Raw genomic sequence first — 17,353 nt, 5'->3', positions numbered from 1 at the left:
CAGGACCCTGGGATCATGACCTGAGCCAAAGGCAGATGCTTCACCATCTGAGCCACCCCGGTGCCCCAAATGTTTGCTGTTTATAAACCATCCACTCTATGGTATTTTGTTAGAGCAGCCCGAATGGACTGAGACAATATGTATATGTTTATGATTTGTATTTTTCTGGAAGATTTGGGGAAAATAAATTTTTTTTAAAGATTTTATTTATTTATTTGACAGAGAGAGAGACAGCCAGCGAGAGAGGGAACACAGGCAGGGGGAGTGGGAGAGGAAGAAGCCGGCTCCCAGCAGAGCAGGGAGCCCGATGTGGGGCTTGATCCCAGGACCCTGGGATCACACCCTGAGCCGAAGGCAGACGCTTAATGACTGAGCCACCCAGGAGCCCCTGGAGAAAATAAATTTTTGTATTAATACAAACATAGCCCAGCAGTGGAGCAGACTGTAAAACTCACGAGCTTTTTTAAGATACTTTTTTATTGTGATAAAATGCGCATAACATAAAATTTACCATTTTAACCATTTTTTTTTTAAGTAGTCTCCACACGGGGCTTGAACTCACGAGCCTGAGATCAAGACCTGAGCTGAGATCAAGAGTCGGATCCTTAACCGAGTGAGCCCCCCAGGCGCCCACCATCTCAACTATTTTTAAGTATTAAGTTCAGTGACATTTCTTATAGTCACGTGTGGTACAAGCATCCTCACCATCCATTTCCAGAACATTTTCATCATCACCCATTAAACAGCAACTTCCCATTTCCCTCTCTCTCTAGCCCCTGGCTAGAACCTCTGTTCTATCTTCTGCCTATACATTTGCCTACTCCAGGTACCTCTTGGAAGTGGAATCATACAACGTGTGTCCTTTTTTTGTCTAGCCTATTCACTTCGCATGGTGCTTTTGGGGTTCAGCCATGTGATAGCACGTGTCAGAATTGTACTCCTTTTGAAGGCTGAATAACATCCCCTCGCATGCATGTACCGCGTTGTGTTCCGTCATCTGCCAATGGACGCTTGGGTTGTTTCCACCTTTTGCCTATTGTGAGTACGGCTGCTCTGAACATGGGGGTACGGCTATCTGTTTGGTGTTTGGTCCCTGCTTTTAATTCCTGTGGGTATATATACCCTGAAGTGGAATTTCTGGATCCTATAGTAATTCTCTGGTTAATTTTTTGAGGAACTGCCATACTGTTTTCCAGAGTGTTTGCACCATTTTACATTCCTACCAGTGATGCCCTAGGTTCCAATTTTTCTACACCCTCATCAACACCTGTTCCTTTTTTTTTTTTTTTTTGATGATAGCCATCCTAATGGTGTGAAGGGGTATCTCACTGTTTTGACTTACGTTTGACTTACGTTTCCCTAATGACCGGTGCTNATCCCATAACGCCGGGATCACGCCCTGAGCCGAAGGCAGACGCTTAACCGCTGTGCCACCCAGGTGCCCCCCAGCATAATTTTTTTTTTCAGAAAAGAGAAAGTGGCATAATAGTTGGGTCCATCCAGAGTTTTTCACATTTGGGGCCACTGCATTCCTTTATTTTGAACAATTGGCTGGCTGTATGGGCTGTTTGGGGGAGACACTGTAACCCGAAACTCTCCCCATCCATGCTTGTTTGGGATCATTCCAGAAGCACCTGACAGACACAAGCAACTGACAGAGACAGAAAATGTAATACAGTTGGAGATTTAGGCAGAAAGCGTAACCCAGATTGAGATTTATTCCCAGGGACATGGCCTCCCATTGTAAGAACTGGTTTTGTTATAAAGGAAACCTTAATGATCCTTTTCAAGAGCAGAGTTGGAAGATTGGGGCGCCTGGGTGGCTCGGTCATTAAGCGTCTGCCTTCGGTTCGGGGCGTGATCCCGGCGTTCTGGGATCGAGCCCCACATCAGGCTCTTCCACTGGGAGCCTGCTTCTTCCTCTCCCACTCCCCCTGCTTGTGTTCCCTCTCTCGCTGGCTGTCTCTCTCTCCATCAAATAAATAAATAAAATCTTTGGGGAAAAAAAAAAAGGAAGATGGAAAGAGTAGCCATTGTGAACTGACCCAAGCCAATCGCTCATTTACAATTTCTCTATGTCATCAGTTCCTATGGTGGTGGTGTTTTACGAGCTCTGAAATCAGGATTCATTTCCAATCAGTGACGTCATCTCCTGATTAGGACTGGCAGCATTTTTCCCACTGGTACACAACATAGTGGTGTGACTTCCAGCTGACAGTGACTGAGAGTATGTTGAGATGTGGTGGGCTCCCTCAGTGTTCAGAGGTACCTGAGAGCGAGGGGACCCCCACACCCTCATGGCCAGGTGGCACATGCATGGCACAGTGAGTCTCAGGCTGAGTCCCCCCGCCATCCACATAGTTTTCAGCAGGTGCAAAAGCAGAAGGACAGCCTGTTCTGCGGGCAGGTGAAGCCCCAGCTCGACGCTCTTTTAGGAACACTTCTGCGCACCTTTTCTGGAAGCACGTGCAAGGTTGATGCAACATTTGGCAAGGGGCCTGCGTCAGCTGGACTTCTCCTTGGTTTTAGGCCCCTGTATCTTCCCTACAGGGCTCCCCTGGGCCATTCAGAGGAGAGCCACTCTGGGGAATCCCGTCCCTGTCCCTGCTCACGCGAGAGGAAGGGTGCCTGGGCAGTCCTTCTCATCACCTCCAACGTCTTCTGTTCCACTCATTTCTCCAGTTAAACAGCACCCATTGTGCTAATTCACAAACCCTTTGGTGTGGATCAGAAATAACCCCCGTTGAACCAAAGGTGTGGCCTCCGGACTGAGAGTGTATGGTTAGTCTTTCAACCCAGGGGTATGGGTTAAACCTAACAATTTCGTATCAGCTATCTGTGTTAAGTGTTTGAAAGCAAATCATGGGCCGGATAATAATAGCAAATGAATACTTCTGACTCAGGATACATTTTGTAGCAGCAGCATTAAACACAGCTTCTCTAAAGTATAGACTTTGGGGACGCCTTGGTGGCTCAGTCAATTAAGGGCCCTGACTCTTGATTTCTTGATTTCAGTTCTGGTCATGATCTCAGGTCGTGATCTTAGGGTTGTGAGATGGAGCCCCATGTCGGGCTCAGCGCTGGGCGTGGAGCCTGCTTACGATTCTCTCCCTCCCTCTCCCTCTGCACCCTCCCCACCACATGTTCTCTTTCTCTTAAAAAAAAAAAAGGCAGTCTTCAAATAACTTATATGGAAATGAGAATATTTTTCACTTAAACTATATTAGGAATTCCAAAATGTGGCCGTAGTTATGAAGATACTGTTATCGAAGGTGCATGTGAAGATTTTGAAGACGCTTATTTTTTTGAGATGTGAGTGGAAAAAGCAGTATTTTAAAATTAATATGTTGGATCTAGGAAGGGATTCTAATATGTCTGGCCACATTAGTAAGCTAGGGTTGGAGAGAGATTGTGTACTCGTTCATTTGCATCCCTAGAAGTTATACATTTTTTGGACCCTCTCATTGGGAAAATAGCCCGTCAACTTCTATTCAGCCTCCTTCTATGTAGACATATTTGGAAGGTTACAAGTTTTGCCAGCCAAGTCCTCAAGGCCTGGGATCCACAGTGTATAGGATGAAATTTCTAGGGGCCCTCCAGGAATATGGATGGAGCGCTAGCCTGAGAGGGATGAGGTGGTCAGGTGCAAATTTCACCTTGTATTAATTTTGTTTGGTCTTAAATCTGAGAGGACTAGTTGGAAATCTGATGGTGATTTTGTTGGGATGCTTTGGCTTAAAAAAATGTTGTTTAGGGCTATTTCAGAGAACTTGGCAGGTCTTAGAGAGCATGTTATAGCCCATTTCCCCTTTTTAAAGCTGTTTTAAAACATATTTTTAAGCTGTAGAGCCCTCATGTAAATGAAATCTCACATGGAATGCCAATATACCATTGAAATATTGGCAAAGCTCCACGTTGTGTCTTTAATGGGAACTCTCCAAAACCTTTTTGTTTTGTTCACTCTTGTTTCTAGGCCTCTGTAGACAGAGACATCAGACCAAGCTGCTGTTTGAAATACTGGAAATTACACTCTGGTTTTTATAGTGTTGGGGAAATGAGGAGCTTGGCCTGTGATGGGAACTGAAAAGACCAGTGGGTTCATTTGATGTTCAATTTTATCTGCTGTGATTGAGAATGGATGCAACGTATGAACCATCAGCCACGCTTTCTGACTTTCCGTGACCATCCAGGGATGTTTCACGATTTTGACAGACAGAAAGGTTTACGTTTCAGATGCAACCTAACAATGGTTTAACGGAAGAGTTCCTGCTTCCTTGGCACAAAGTCATGACACAAGAAATCTCCCGGTTTTGAAAGAGCCACGTGGAATCTTACTGGAGAGTTTGTGTCAACCTGATGAACAGACAAGGAGGGAAATCCTTTAGCCGCTGGGTTATAAACATCATCGACGCACTCTGCATTGTCCGTCTTCTCTCCGTAACGAAGGGAAACGAAGACCCAGTGTTCTGTGCTAGCTCTTCGTAACCTTGATTCCAAGTCCGTTCTCTTCTGAAAAGGAAACTTACGAAACCAGAGATCAAATCCCAGTTCTACCCGCCACTAGCTGTGTGATCTCGGGCAAGCCCCATAGCTTTTCCATGCTTCCATTTTCCCGCCTGTAAAACAGAAGAAGAATTTTCCACTCTGAAAGTGAATAATAATAGCAGGGTTTGTTGGACCCTGCCTTTATGGCAGACCCTTTACATGGCTTCTGTCCTTTAATCCTAATGACACTCCCACGAGCCTGTAAAACAGAAGAAGAATTTTCCACTCTGAAAGTGAATAATAATAGCAGGTGTTTGTTGGACCCTGCCTTTATGGCAGACCCTTTACATGGCTTCTGTCCTTTAATCCTAATGACACTCCCACGAAGAAAGTACTACAGTTATTTCCATTTTACGGATAGGGAAACCGAGGCACAGGAATTAATGTTCCTTGCCCGGGGTTGCACGGGAAATGATGGACCAGTCTTTGAACGCAAGTGGCTTGAATGCAGCCCCCAGGCCCTTACCTGCCCTGCCTCGCCTCCTGAGATGGCCACAGTGGGGGTGAATGAGATGGGCCAGGGAGCAAGGTGACAGGTATGGGCTTGGTGCAGAGGGTAAGAGTTTCCCTCCTTCTCAGGGTGACGTGCTAGCTAGTTGGGTGTCCTCGTCTCTTTCTTTATACATTTCTTGGGAACAGTGACGGTCTTACTCATCTTGTTTCCCTGTGCAGTGAAAGAAGGGCATGGTATGGAAGATGCCTACTTCCCTCCATTCTATGTGTTACAAACTGATACAATTTTTTAAAAGATTTATTTATTTATTTTAGAGAGAGGGAGAGCGAGCGAGCATGAACAGGGGGAAGAAGGGCAGAGGGAGAGGCAGAAAGAGAATTCTTGAGCTGACTTCCTGCTGAACGTGGAGCCTGACGCAGGGCTCGATCCCAGGACCCTGAGATCATGACCTGAGCAGAAACCAAAAGCCGGCCGCGTAATTGACTGTGCCACCCAGGTGCCCCAAACCCATACAATTTTTATACCTGTAAAATTCTCACCTTGTCACAACTGCAGCAGCCCACCGAGAATTCTCAACTATGCATTTAGACACATGATAAACACGCAGTAAACAGCGCCTGAATGAAGAAATGGTTGACTCATACGCTACTCTCATTACCCCTTATGTTTGTAGTTTAGTCTGGTCATCCTATCGGGATGGTGTGCGCTGGGAGGGTAGGGGACCATTCCTTTTCCTTGTCTTGCCCGTGACATTGAGGCCACTCGAGGGAGAACCAGAGGACCAAGGCGGGCAGGTCTGTGGAGAACAGCCTTGGTCCCATTATTGGTGGAGGATTTCCTGGTGTGCCTGAAGTCCCCCCAGTAACGGACCTCCGCCTAGTGTCCTGCCGCTGGGTGAATTTGTGGTGCTTTGGTGAGTGTGGGAATCTTGGTAATTAGGCTTGCAAAACCGAGGGAACCAAGGTGTGTTGTGGCCTGCTCCCGTCGATGTTGTTTGCAAAGAATTAACATTTATTTTCTTTAACCTAGGTAAAAGGTGCTTTAAAAAATTATTTTCTTAAAAAAGTATTTTCTTTATTATTCTGTAACTTGGAAACAGTACACAAGTTTTTATGCTGGCAAAATACGCACGAGAAATTGACCATTTTAACCATTTTCAAGTTTATAATTCAGTGACATCACAGTGTTGTGCACCCATCACCACCACCCATTTCTAGAACTTTTTATCATCCCCGACAGAAACTCAGTACCCCTTAAACAACCACACCCCATTTCTCCGCCAGGACGCCGTGTTTTCAGGGTTCATTGACGTGGAAGCACAGATCACAGTATCAGTCCTTTTGAGACGGAATAATATTGTATTGTGTACATAGACCGTGCTCTCTTACGTTGTCTACCCACTCATGGGTAGACACGTGGGTTGTTTCCCCCTTTGGACTATTGTGAATAATACTTACAACAATGGTTTAAAGAAAGAAACAAATTTATGGCAATGGAACATAAATGCGTGGTATTTTCCTACAGAGTTCCAGAGAATACCACATAGAACATAAAAAACTATAATCAGCAAAAGTATAAACAAACCACAGAGACCAAAACACACTTTACGTTCAGAGGACGAGCACCATTGCTTTAATGAGTGGTGTTAGACACGTATTTTGCTGAAGGCCCAGCACAAGCCGGGCCTACACCGTGGGTTTCCAGCCATCCCAGGAGGGTCCTCTCCAAGCGCCAGGGCAGGTAGCTTTGCTTGCAGGCAGAGGTGGTTGGTGTCACACGAGAGGTACGGGCAAGGTCTCCCGGCCTGCAGAGGCAGGGACAGAATTCCTCTGGGGGAGCTCTGAGAGGGTGGCAGATCTTGGCCCAGTGATGATGGGAGCAGGGGAGGCGTTAACCAGGGTAAATTCCTGGTGCTGCTCGCTCTTTGCTAAGCCCAGCTTGCATGTTTCTGTTGCTTAGGCCTGTCCTGAGGGCTTTGGGTCCCTCTAGTTCACATCACTCAGAGCTGTTAAGCAGTCTTAATCCTGCATTTGAACAACCATGTTACTGGGAGTTGCTGTGCCTCCAACAAGGGCCTTGGATTGGCTTGTCTGGTTCTCGCATGTGTCTCAGGGCAACAATGCCCCTGTCGGCCTTCTGGAAGAGCTGCTTTTCTTTGGGTGATCTGGGGCATGGCCCTTGTTCTCCTCTGCCCACTGAGTGGACAGAGACTTGAGATTGCATGGTCTGCCCAGGGGCAGGCCACAACGCAGTGGGCTCCACCTGTCCCCTAGCTGAGCAGCCTTGGAGAAGTCACTCCACCCCTCTTGGCCTGATGTCCGACGTGAGGGGACCCGGTGGCCTCCACGGTCCTTCCAGCTCTACAATTTTATGATCGCCCATAGTATGAGTTAATGCCCTCCCTTCAGCACTCTTGGAATAAATGACTCAGCGGTCTGATTGTTCTGCTGCTGTTTTTAAGGAAGCCTGATTATTTTGCCATCACAAGCAAGTGTTTGTTCCGTGGTTAAACAATCTGACAGTCTTGATCCGGCTGGAGTTGGGCTGAGGCTGACTGGATTTCTTCACGCTGTCCTCTTCCAGGGAAGCAGCTCGGGCACCGGCCGGCTGCAGGCACCCCGGACCATGTCACATCTCTGAGCCGGTGACGGGGAGCAGCTGTCCACCCCCCGCCTTCCCAACCCAGCTTTGAGATGTTGAGCTTGAAGCTTCCGCGGCTGTTCACCATCGACCAGATGCCCCAGGTACGTGCTGTGGGTCCGGCGATGGAGTTGCAGGCAGTGGTGAGGGCGTGGTGTGGTCTCTGCCCCGGGGGGTGCCGGCTTTGTCTGCAGCCAGCAGGCCCCCCAAGCCCTGGAAGTAGAGCCTCCGTTCCCCCCACCTACACTGAACCTGGAAATGGGAGGGATCCTGAGCCTGCTGTCATTGTAACCCTTCCCTGTGACGTCCGTCTGTTTATACATTCAAGCCGGAGACACATGGAGCCAGTGGCACCCGGCTGGGCAGTTTTCTTTGGGACCCTTCCCTGGGTGCGTGAAAGCAGGCCAGGGGCCAAGTCACCTCGGGTGTGTGGCTTTGCCCTTGTCCTTATCACTGGCAGGACACTCGGGCCCGGTGTGGCTTGGGGCGAGGAGGAGGGTGGTCTCGTGGGCCTTAGCCTTGGCCCCATCGTGGACTCTGGGCCCGGGAACTCACGTGCAGCCACCCCGAGACACCTGCGTGTCAAGCTGGCGCACCCCCCTTCCCCGGCGGAGAAGGCATCGTTTCATATACACCCTTGTCGCCGTGTCACGTTCTGTTCCTTTTGACTGAAGGCCAGAAAGTGTTGTTTCAGGGTGGGAAGTTTCGTCTGGACGATGCCACAGACTGAGGGGAGACCTTTCCACGCAGCTGCCTGCCAAGCCCCTCCGACCTACCTTGGAAGCCTAAGTCCTGGGCGCCTTCAGCCCCGAGCATGAGGGCTCTGTCCCAAAAGCCTGTGCGGCTAGGGGGCAGCGGGCAGGTGGCACTGGGGGATGATGGGGCACGAGCTGTCTGGTGGGAAGAGACGAGGGACAAGGCAGGTGGCCTCCAGGACGCCTCCTGTGTCCTCCCAGGGCCCTGTCTCCTCCTGGTGGGATTCTACTCACAGACTAGTGGCTGTGATTAGTGGGAGCACAGGGTGATTCTTTGATTCACTCACTCACGGAATTGTTCTTGACAGCCTGCTATGTGCAAGGTGTTACTCCGTGCCGGGCTCAGAATAATCTCATGCAAGTCCTGCCCCTAAGGATTTTAGAATATGGACGAACGCTTCTGTTGCCAAGTGGGTTAGGGTGCGTCCTGAAAGACCCAGAGGAGAGGTCGGTCGCTTCCATCACAGCGGAGGAAGGGCTCAAGGAAGGCCCTGTGATGGGGGAGATCTTTTTTTTTTTTTTTTAAGATTTTATTTATTTGAGAGATAGTGAAAACGAGAGAGATCCCAGAGGGAGAAGGAGAAGCAGGCTCGCCGTTGAGCAGAGAGCCTGATGCGGGGCTTGATCCTGGGACCCTGAGATCATGACCTGAGCTGAAGGCAGATGCTTAACCCACTGAGCCACCCAGGCGCCCCAGGGGGGAGATCTTTAAGATGGGTTGACAGTGGGTAGGATGTGGGAGGTGGGGCGAGCAGAGCAGGTGGAAGGACCGGTGTGGGCAAAGGCCTGGACACAGGGAAGCCCCGGGCAGACGTGGGGACTCTGGGAGAGGGATTATGGGTGCTGCTGAGACGTCTCCCTGGGTGTTGCGGGCAAGGCTGCGTTCAGAGCATGTGCACAGGAAAGACGTGAAAGGGAGGTGAAGGTCTCAGTGGGTACTTTGTGGGCTTCTGAAGTGTGGGGATCCTGAAGACGAGAACCAGAAAACCCCAGAGCCCTAAAGAGGAACGTGTCTCCTCTGTCCAGGGTCTCGTAGACAGTGGAGGCGACAGTATCCTTTTTAGTAAAATGGCACCAGCCAGAGGCAGAGAACGAACATCGCACTTCACACCCACCGTTTGCTTCGAAACCTTCTTTGGGTGTCTGCATCCACGACCGGGCTTTGGGGCCCCATGTTCAAGGCTCCTGCAGCCACAGAGCACACAGTGGCTCTGCCTGCCTGAAGGGTACTTTTATTTGAGGATTTGCTGGGGGAGGGGGTCAGAAATGTTTGTTGTTAAAACAGTTGCAAGTCTATTGAGAAAAATGCGTACATAATTTGCATGAATATTTAGAATAGACTTCCTGCGATGCTAAGCTTACTTTCAGTGGGCTCTTTGGGTTTGATACCCAGTGTGTGGAGTGACCTTGGGCAAGATACTTAATCTTCCTACCTCAGTTTCCACACCTGTAAAATGGGGGGATGGGAATACCTGCTTCCTGGGGTTATGGTAATGAGATGGCCCATGTGAAGTGTCCAGCACATGGGGACCAGTCAGTAATGTCGGCTGCCGTTACCATCATCAGCTCTTCATACAGAGGCCCTGGATAGCATCTCCTTTGGTATATTAAGGAGCCGTGTAGACTGGGCCACTTCCCCACTCTCTCTGAGCCTCAGTTTCCTGATCTGTAAAAGGGAGATAATACCTGTTAATTCAGTCTCACAGGGCTACTGTGAAGATCCAAGAAAAATGAATCAGGACAGCAGGATTGTTATGAAAGAGGAAGCATAGCCAGATGCTGTGTTGTTGGGTAGGTGGGCTTGGGCACTGGGGAACCGGGAGCCAACTCAGTAGGCAAATGGTTTCTCCAGCTCGGGGTTTCTCAGAGTGGGTGATGGGATCACCACCATCAGAGTCATCAGAAGCTTATTAAAATCCAGTATGAATGGGCCCCTGGGTGGCTCAGCGGTTAAGCATCTGTGTCTGGCTCAGGTCATGGTCTTGGAGTCCTAGGAGGGAGCCCCGTGTGGGGCTCCCTGCTAAGCCGTGGACTCTGCCGTCCCTCTCCCCCCACCCACCCAACACTCAGCTCTTCCTCACACGCTCTCTTTCTCTCTCAAATAAATAAATAAGATCTTAAAAAATATATACTAGGAAGCATGATGGCAGGGGTTTTTATATCGGTCTTGATTTTAAGGAGAAGGAATGCTTTCAGCATTTCATCATTTAAAATAATGTAGCTGTGCGTGTGTATGTAAATAACCTTTATCGAGTCAAGGATATTCCTTTCTACCCCTTGTTTTCCAGGATTTTTTTCCTTTAATTAGGAATGAATTTTACAGAACCGTTTTTTTCCTCTATCAATGTATCTTTTGAGATGGTCGTGTGTGATTTATTTAAGTTATTACTGTGGTGAATTACACTGACCGATTTAATAATGTTAAGTCAAGCTTGCATTTAAATAAAACTTGAACGGGGCGCCTGGGTGGCACAGCGGTTAAGCGTGTGCCTTCGGCTCAGGGCGTGATCCCGGCGTTCTGGGATCGAGCCCCACGTCAGGCTCCTCCACCATGAGCCTGCTTCTTCCTCTCCCACTCCCCCTGCTTGTGTTCCCTCTCTCGCTGGCTGTCTCTATCTCTTGTCAAATAAATAAATAAAATCTTAAAAAAAAAAAAAGCATTTAAAAATAAATAAATAAATAAATAAATAAAACTTGATCATGATGAAATATCTCTTTAAATCTATTGCTGGAATCAGCTAGTGTTTTGTTTGGGAACCTTAAGATTTTTTTTTTTTTTTACTTGAGAGAGAGAGAAAGCACAAGCAGGGGGAGGGGCAGAGGGAGAGGGAGAATCAGACTCCCTGCTGAGCAGGGAGCCAGGCACTGGGCGTGGGGCTCGATCCCAGGACCCTGGGATCATGCCCTGGGCCAAAGGCAGACCCTTAACGACTGAGCCACCCAGGTGCCCCAGATTTAACACTCCTTTAAATAGGGGCGCCTGGGTGGCTCAGTTGGTTAAGACTGCCTTCGGCTCTGGTCGTGATCCCAGGGTCCTGGGATCGAAACCTGCATCAGGCTCCCTGCTCCACAGGGAGCCTGCTTCTTCCTCTCCCACTCCCCCTGTTTGTGTTCCCCCTCTCGCTGTCTCTCTGTCAAATAAATAAAATCTTAAAAAAAAAAAAAAAGAGAGAGTAAAGGAGCCTTAAATCTAATGAGTTGACTTGCAATGTTTCCTTCAAATACTGTCCTTGCCTGGATTTGGGCTAAGATTGTGCCAACCCCAATGACTTGGAGAGCATTGCCTATTTATTCTATGGAAAACTGTATAGTATTAGAATATGTTCCTGAGTGGGTGGTAGAAGGACCTGCACGATTGTCCTGCAGGGCCCCCACCTTGAGCACCGTTGCCTGCTAATCCACGAGAACGGCAGCCTGTGGAGCAGTGGACGCGACAGCTCATCTTGCAACTGAATTTTCTTTTTAGAAAGATTTTTTTTTTTATAACAGCTTTGTTGAGATTTAATTCACATACCATAAAATTCATCCTTTCAGAGTACACAGCCTGGGGGGTTCAGTATGGTGACATACACAAAGTCTGTTGCACAAACTCTCACCGCGGTCAATTTTAGAACAGTTTCATTACCCTAGAAAGAAACTCTGTACCCATTAGCAGTCCTTTCCTACTTGCCATGGCAACCGCTGATTTACTTTCTGTCTCTATGAACTTGCCTCTTCTCAGGATTTCGTATAAACGGGATCGTATAATAGGTGGCCTTTTGCGGATGCCTCCTTTCACTGAGCATAAGTGTTTTCAAGGTCCATGTATTAGGACTTCATTTGTTTTTGTGGCTGCGTAATATTCCATTGTATGGATGTACCGCTATTTGTTATTCATCCATTAGTTGATGGACCCTTGAGTTTCCAGTTTTTGGCTCTTACAAAATGTTGCTATGAACATTCGTATACACGTTTTTGTATGAACACGTTTTCAGTACTTCTAGGTGCACGCCTAGGAGTGAAATGTTGGATCATGTGCTAAGTCTATGTTTAACTATTTTTTTTATTGTAGTAAAATGCATTTTACATAAAATTTACCATCTTACCCAATTTGAAGTGCACAGTTCAATGGTACTAAATATATCACACTGTGGGACACCTGGGTGGCTCAGTCGTTAAGCATCTGCCTTCGGCCCAGGTCATGATCCGAGGGTCCTGGGATCAAGCCCCGCATCGGGCTCCCTGCTCAGTGGGGAGTCTCCTTCTTCCTCTCCTTCTGCCGTTCCCCCTGCTTGTGCTTTCTCTCTGTCAAATAAATAAAATCTTCAAATATATATATATATATTTACATTGCGGTGCGCAAGCACCACCATCTATCTTCATAATTCTTTTTATCCTGTAAAACTGAAACTCTATACCCATTGAACAATAACTCCCCATTTCCTCCTCCCCCTAGCTTCTGAAAACTATCCTTCTACTTCCTGTCTTTATGATTTTGACATTCTAGTACCTTCTGTAAGTGGAATCATACATGTCTTTTTGTGACTGGCTTATTAACTCCACTTCGCACAATGTCCTCAAGGTTCATGTTGTTTATGTCAGGATTCCCTTCATTTTTAAGGCTGCGTGATACTCTTGTATGTACCTCCCAGGTTTTGCTTATTCACTTCCTCATCGGTGGGTCCTGGATTACTTCTGTGTTTTAGCTATTGTGATCAATGCTGCTGTGAACATAGGGGTACAAACATTTCTTTGAGATCTTGCTTTCAGTTCTTTTGGGTATATACCCAGAAGTGGAATTGCTGGATCATTTGGTAATTCTATTTGTAATTTTTTGAGGATCCACCATATTGTTTTCCACAATGGCTGCACCATTTTACGTTCCCACCAACACTTCACAAGTTCTCCAGTTTCTCAACGTCCTTGTCAACGCATGTTTTCTGGTTTTGTTTCTTTGGGTTTTTTCGATAGTAGCCATCGTGCAGTGTAGGACGTAGTTTGGATGTGCATTTCCCTAATGATTAGTGAGGTTGGGCATCTTTTCATGTGCTTATTGGCTGTTCGTATATCTTCTTTGGAGAAATACCTGTTCAAGTCTTTTCCTCATTTTTTAAAAAAATATTTTATTTATTTATTTGACAGAGATAGAGACAGCCAGCGAGAGAGGGAACACAAGCAGGGGGAGTGGGAGAGGAAGAAGCAGGCTCATAGCGGAGGAGCCTGATGTGGGGCTCGATCCCAGAATGCCAGGATCACGCTCTGAGCCGAAGGCAGACGCCCAACCGCTGTGCCACCCAGGCGCCCCCCTTTCCTCATTTTTAAATTGAGTCATTTGTCTTTTTGTTGTTGAATTGTAAGTGTTCTTTAGCTATCCTGGATTTAAGTCTCTTATCAGATATGATTTGCAAATATTTTCTCCCATTCTGTGTACCATCTTTTCACTTTATTGATGGTATCTTTTGAAGCACAGAAGACTTAAATTTTGCTATTGTCTATTTTTTAAATTATTTTCTTCTTTGTGATTTTGGTGTCATATCTAAGAATCCTTTGGCTAATTTGAGGTCATGAAGATTTTGTCGTATATTTTCTTCTAAGGGTTTTATCTCTCACATTTAGGTCTGTGATTCATTTTTGAATTAATTATTGTATGTGATGTGAGATAGGAGTCCAACTTAATTCCTTCCTCCCTCCCTCTCTCTTCCTTCCTTCCTTCCTCCCTCCCTCCCTTCCCTTTCTTTTCCTTCCTTCCTTCCTTCCTTCCTTTCTCTCTCTCTCTCTCTCTCTTGTTTTCTTCTTTTTATGTATATATATGTTGATATCAAGTAGTTCCAACCTCATTTTTTGTCTTGGCCCCTTTATTGAAAATCAATTACTTCTAGACTCTTAACTTCTATTCTGTTGATTTGTCCGTTCTTATGCCAATACCACACTGCCTTCATTACTGTAGATTTGTAATAAGATTTGAGAAATGTGAATCTTTCAACTGTGTTTTTCCTTTTCCAGATTGTTTTGGCCTTTTAGGGTCTCTTGCATTTCCATACGAATTTAAGGATCAGCATGTCAGTTTCCGCAAAACAAACAAAAAGGCAGCTGGGATATATTTTAGGGATTGCATTGACTCTGTTGATCAATTTGGGGAGCATTACCATCTTAACAATATTAAGTCTTTTAATCCATGGACATGGGATATCTTTGCGTTTATTTGGGTCTTTAATTTCAGTGATATTTTGTAGTTTCCAGTGCACAGGTCTCACACCATTAAAAGAGTTTGTTAAATTTATTCCCAAGCATTGCTTTGTTTTTGATATTGCAGTACATGGAATTATTCCCTTAAATTCATTTCTGGATTGTTCATTGCTAGTACACAAAAATAAAACCAAGTTTTGTATATTGATCCTACATTCTGCAACCTTGCTGAACTCATTTATTTGTTCTAATAGTTTTTTAGTGGATCCTTTAGGATTTCCTATATGTAAGATTATAGCACCTGAAAATATAGTTTTGCATCTTGCTTTCCTATCTAGACGCCTTTTTCTTCTTTTCCTTGTCCTGTTGACTTAGCTGGAGCCTCCACTATGATGTGGCATAGAAGTGGCAAGAGCAGACATCCTTGTTCCTGATCTTAGGGGGAAAGCATTCCATTTTCCACCACTAGGTATGTTAGCTTCTCATAGATGGCCTTCATTGGGTTGAAGAAGTTAAAAAATTTTTTTTTAAATATTTATTTATTTATAGAGTGGGGAGAGGGGAAAAGAGAGGGAAAGGGAGAGAATCTCAAGCAGACTCCCTGCTGAGTGTAGAACCCATCCCAGGGCTCGAGGTGGGGCTCCATGCGGGGCTCGATCTCACGCACTGAGACCATGACCTGAGCTGAAATCAAGAGTTGGAAGCTTAACGGACTGAACCACCCAGGTCCCCCTGAGTTGAAGAAGTTTTCTTCCTATTTTCTTGAGTGTCTTCTAATCATGAAAGGGTGTTTGGTCTTGTGAAATGCTTTGTCTGTGTCTATTAACATAATCATGTGGTTTTGTTTTTTTCTCCTCTTAATTAATCTTGCCAATTTGTCTTTTTTTTTTTTAAACATTTGAAAAGAGGCGGATTTGTGGCTCAGTGGAGCCTATTATGTATTTTATATTTCTATTGTCTGTTATTTTTTAGTATTTTCTTTCTGCTTTGGGTTCCTTTTGCTGTTTCTGCTCGAAGTTCTAAGGTTAATCACTCTGCCTTCTAATGTAAGCAGCTGAATACATGTATTTCCCTCAAGTGTTGTTTTAACTGCAGACCACATGTGCTGTTTGAATTCATTTCTAATTTCCATTTTGATTTCTTATGTAACTTACAATTGCTTAGAAGTGTGTGTGTATTTTTTTTAATTCCCCAAAGTCTGGAGTTTCTGTTATTGATTTAAATTAATTAATTGCAGCCTGAAAGTGTCATCCGTATCATTCCCAACCTTGAAATTTGTTCAGACTAGCTCTGTGGTTTAGCACATAATCAATTTTTATGAATCTTCTAAGTATGCCTGAAAATAATGTATAATCTTCAGTTGTTGGGAGCAGTATTGCACATGTGTCCTGTAAGATCAGATATTTTTTATATTATTACTAATTTTATTCTGCTTGATCTAGCCATCATTGAGCTATGTTAAAATCTTCCACCATGATGGCAGATTTGTGAATTACTCCTTGTACGGAAGTCAGTTTTTGCTTTATATATTTTGAGCTTGCGTTTTTTAGGTACATCCAAATTTATGTGGTATCTTCCTGGTGCGGTAAATTTCTTAATATTTTGTAGTGATTCTCTTGCTGTGTAGTAATGGTTTCTTAGAATCGGTCTCACAGTGATTAGCGACTCCTCCAGCTTTACTGTTTTTGTTATTGGTCTGGTTTATTTCTTTCATTCCTTTGACTTTTAACCTCTCCCTGTCCTTATATTTTAACTGTGTCCCATGTGAATGGCGCACTCAGTTGGGTTTTATCTAGTTTGACAGTATTTGCCATTTAACTGGGCAGTTTAGTCTGTTTATATTGAAAAAGATTATTGATATAGTTACATTTATTTTGATCGTCTTATGTGGTTGCTGTGTCTTATTTTCTCTGTTGAGTTGTCCTTTCCTTTCTTGCTTTCTTCGGATTGAGTTTTACACCCTTATTTCCTTTTTCCTTTTAACATCTGATGTTCTCCTACTTGTTTTATAGTTAATATCTAGAAATATGCTCTGTATTTATTAGTTTAGTGGCTGTTCTGGCATTATAACATGAAGAATTGTACTACGCAGGAAGGGCAAGGTGTCAGCTGATCTCACAGAATGTTCTAGAATGGGGTTTGTCCTTCAGACTTGTTCCAAATGAGAAAAGGAGGCCAGGACTTCATATCCACTATCAGTGGCTGTGTGTGCTGCCCCTGGGCCAGGAGTATAACGTGGTCAGTGTAGTGGCCTTTGGTGAAAAGCAGTTCCCACGGAGGGATGGGTGGCTCAGTTCTGAAGGAGGGAAGGGTTCCCTGCTGAAGGCATCGTGATATCTACTACAAGAAGACACCCTGCTTTGAACTGACCTGGCCTAGATGTCACATGAGGTAGTAATAGTCACATGGCCCCAGCCGAACTGCAGGAAAGGCCGAGAACTGCAGGAAAGGCCGAGAACTGCAGGAAAGCAGATGGAATATTTGGTGAGCACCAACTGTCCCGCCACACCTCACTTCTTGGATCTGAGGACTGGCAACATTCAAAAACTCCTAGAAGCTTATCAGTTTTTATCTTCAAATATCATAACAAAACCATTGTGTTTTTCTCTTTCTGGAGAAATATTCTGTCTCTTATTTTTTTTTTTTGAAAAAAAAATTTTATTTATTTATGAGAGAGAGAGAGCAAGGATGGGTGGGGGGAGGGGCAGAGGAAGAGGGAAAAGCAGGCTCCCTGCTGAGCAGGGAGCCCGACGTGGGACTCAATCCCAGGACCCTGGGATCATGACCTGAGCTG

At 45.6% G+C, this 17,353-nt stretch overlaps 1 protein-coding gene across 2 annotated transcripts in view; it reads left to right on the top strand.

Annotated features, from left to right (window-relative positions):
* The first annotated feature begins 7,560 nt into the window (after window positions 1-7,560).
* PAQR5 (progestin and adipoQ receptor family member 5) overlaps window positions 7,561-17,353 on the top strand; it is a 41,053-nt gene continuing 31,260 nt past the window's right edge. The window contains exon 1 of one of the 2 annotated variants that reach the window (XM_034660761.1): window positions 7,561-7,743. In XM_034660761.1, the coding sequence (XP_034516652.1) occupies window positions 7,693-7,743 (51 nt within the window). In that variant the 5' untranslated portion in view covers window positions 7,561-7,692. The remainder of the gene's footprint in view (window positions 7,744-17,353) is intronic. The other variant, XM_002920635.4, reaches the window with a different exon arrangement.

Source organism: Ailuropoda melanoleuca, chromosome 5 (genome assembly GCF_002007445.2).
Source record: "Ailuropoda melanoleuca isolate Jingjing chromosome 5, ASM200744v2, whole genome shotgun sequence".
In the NCBI taxonomy this organism is placed as follows: domain Eukaryota; kingdom Metazoa; phylum Chordata; class Mammalia; order Carnivora; family Ursidae; genus Ailuropoda; species Ailuropoda melanoleuca.
The sequence above is the reverse complement of the archived record's forward strand: the minus strand, read 5'-3'. Positions and strand labels throughout refer to the sequence as shown.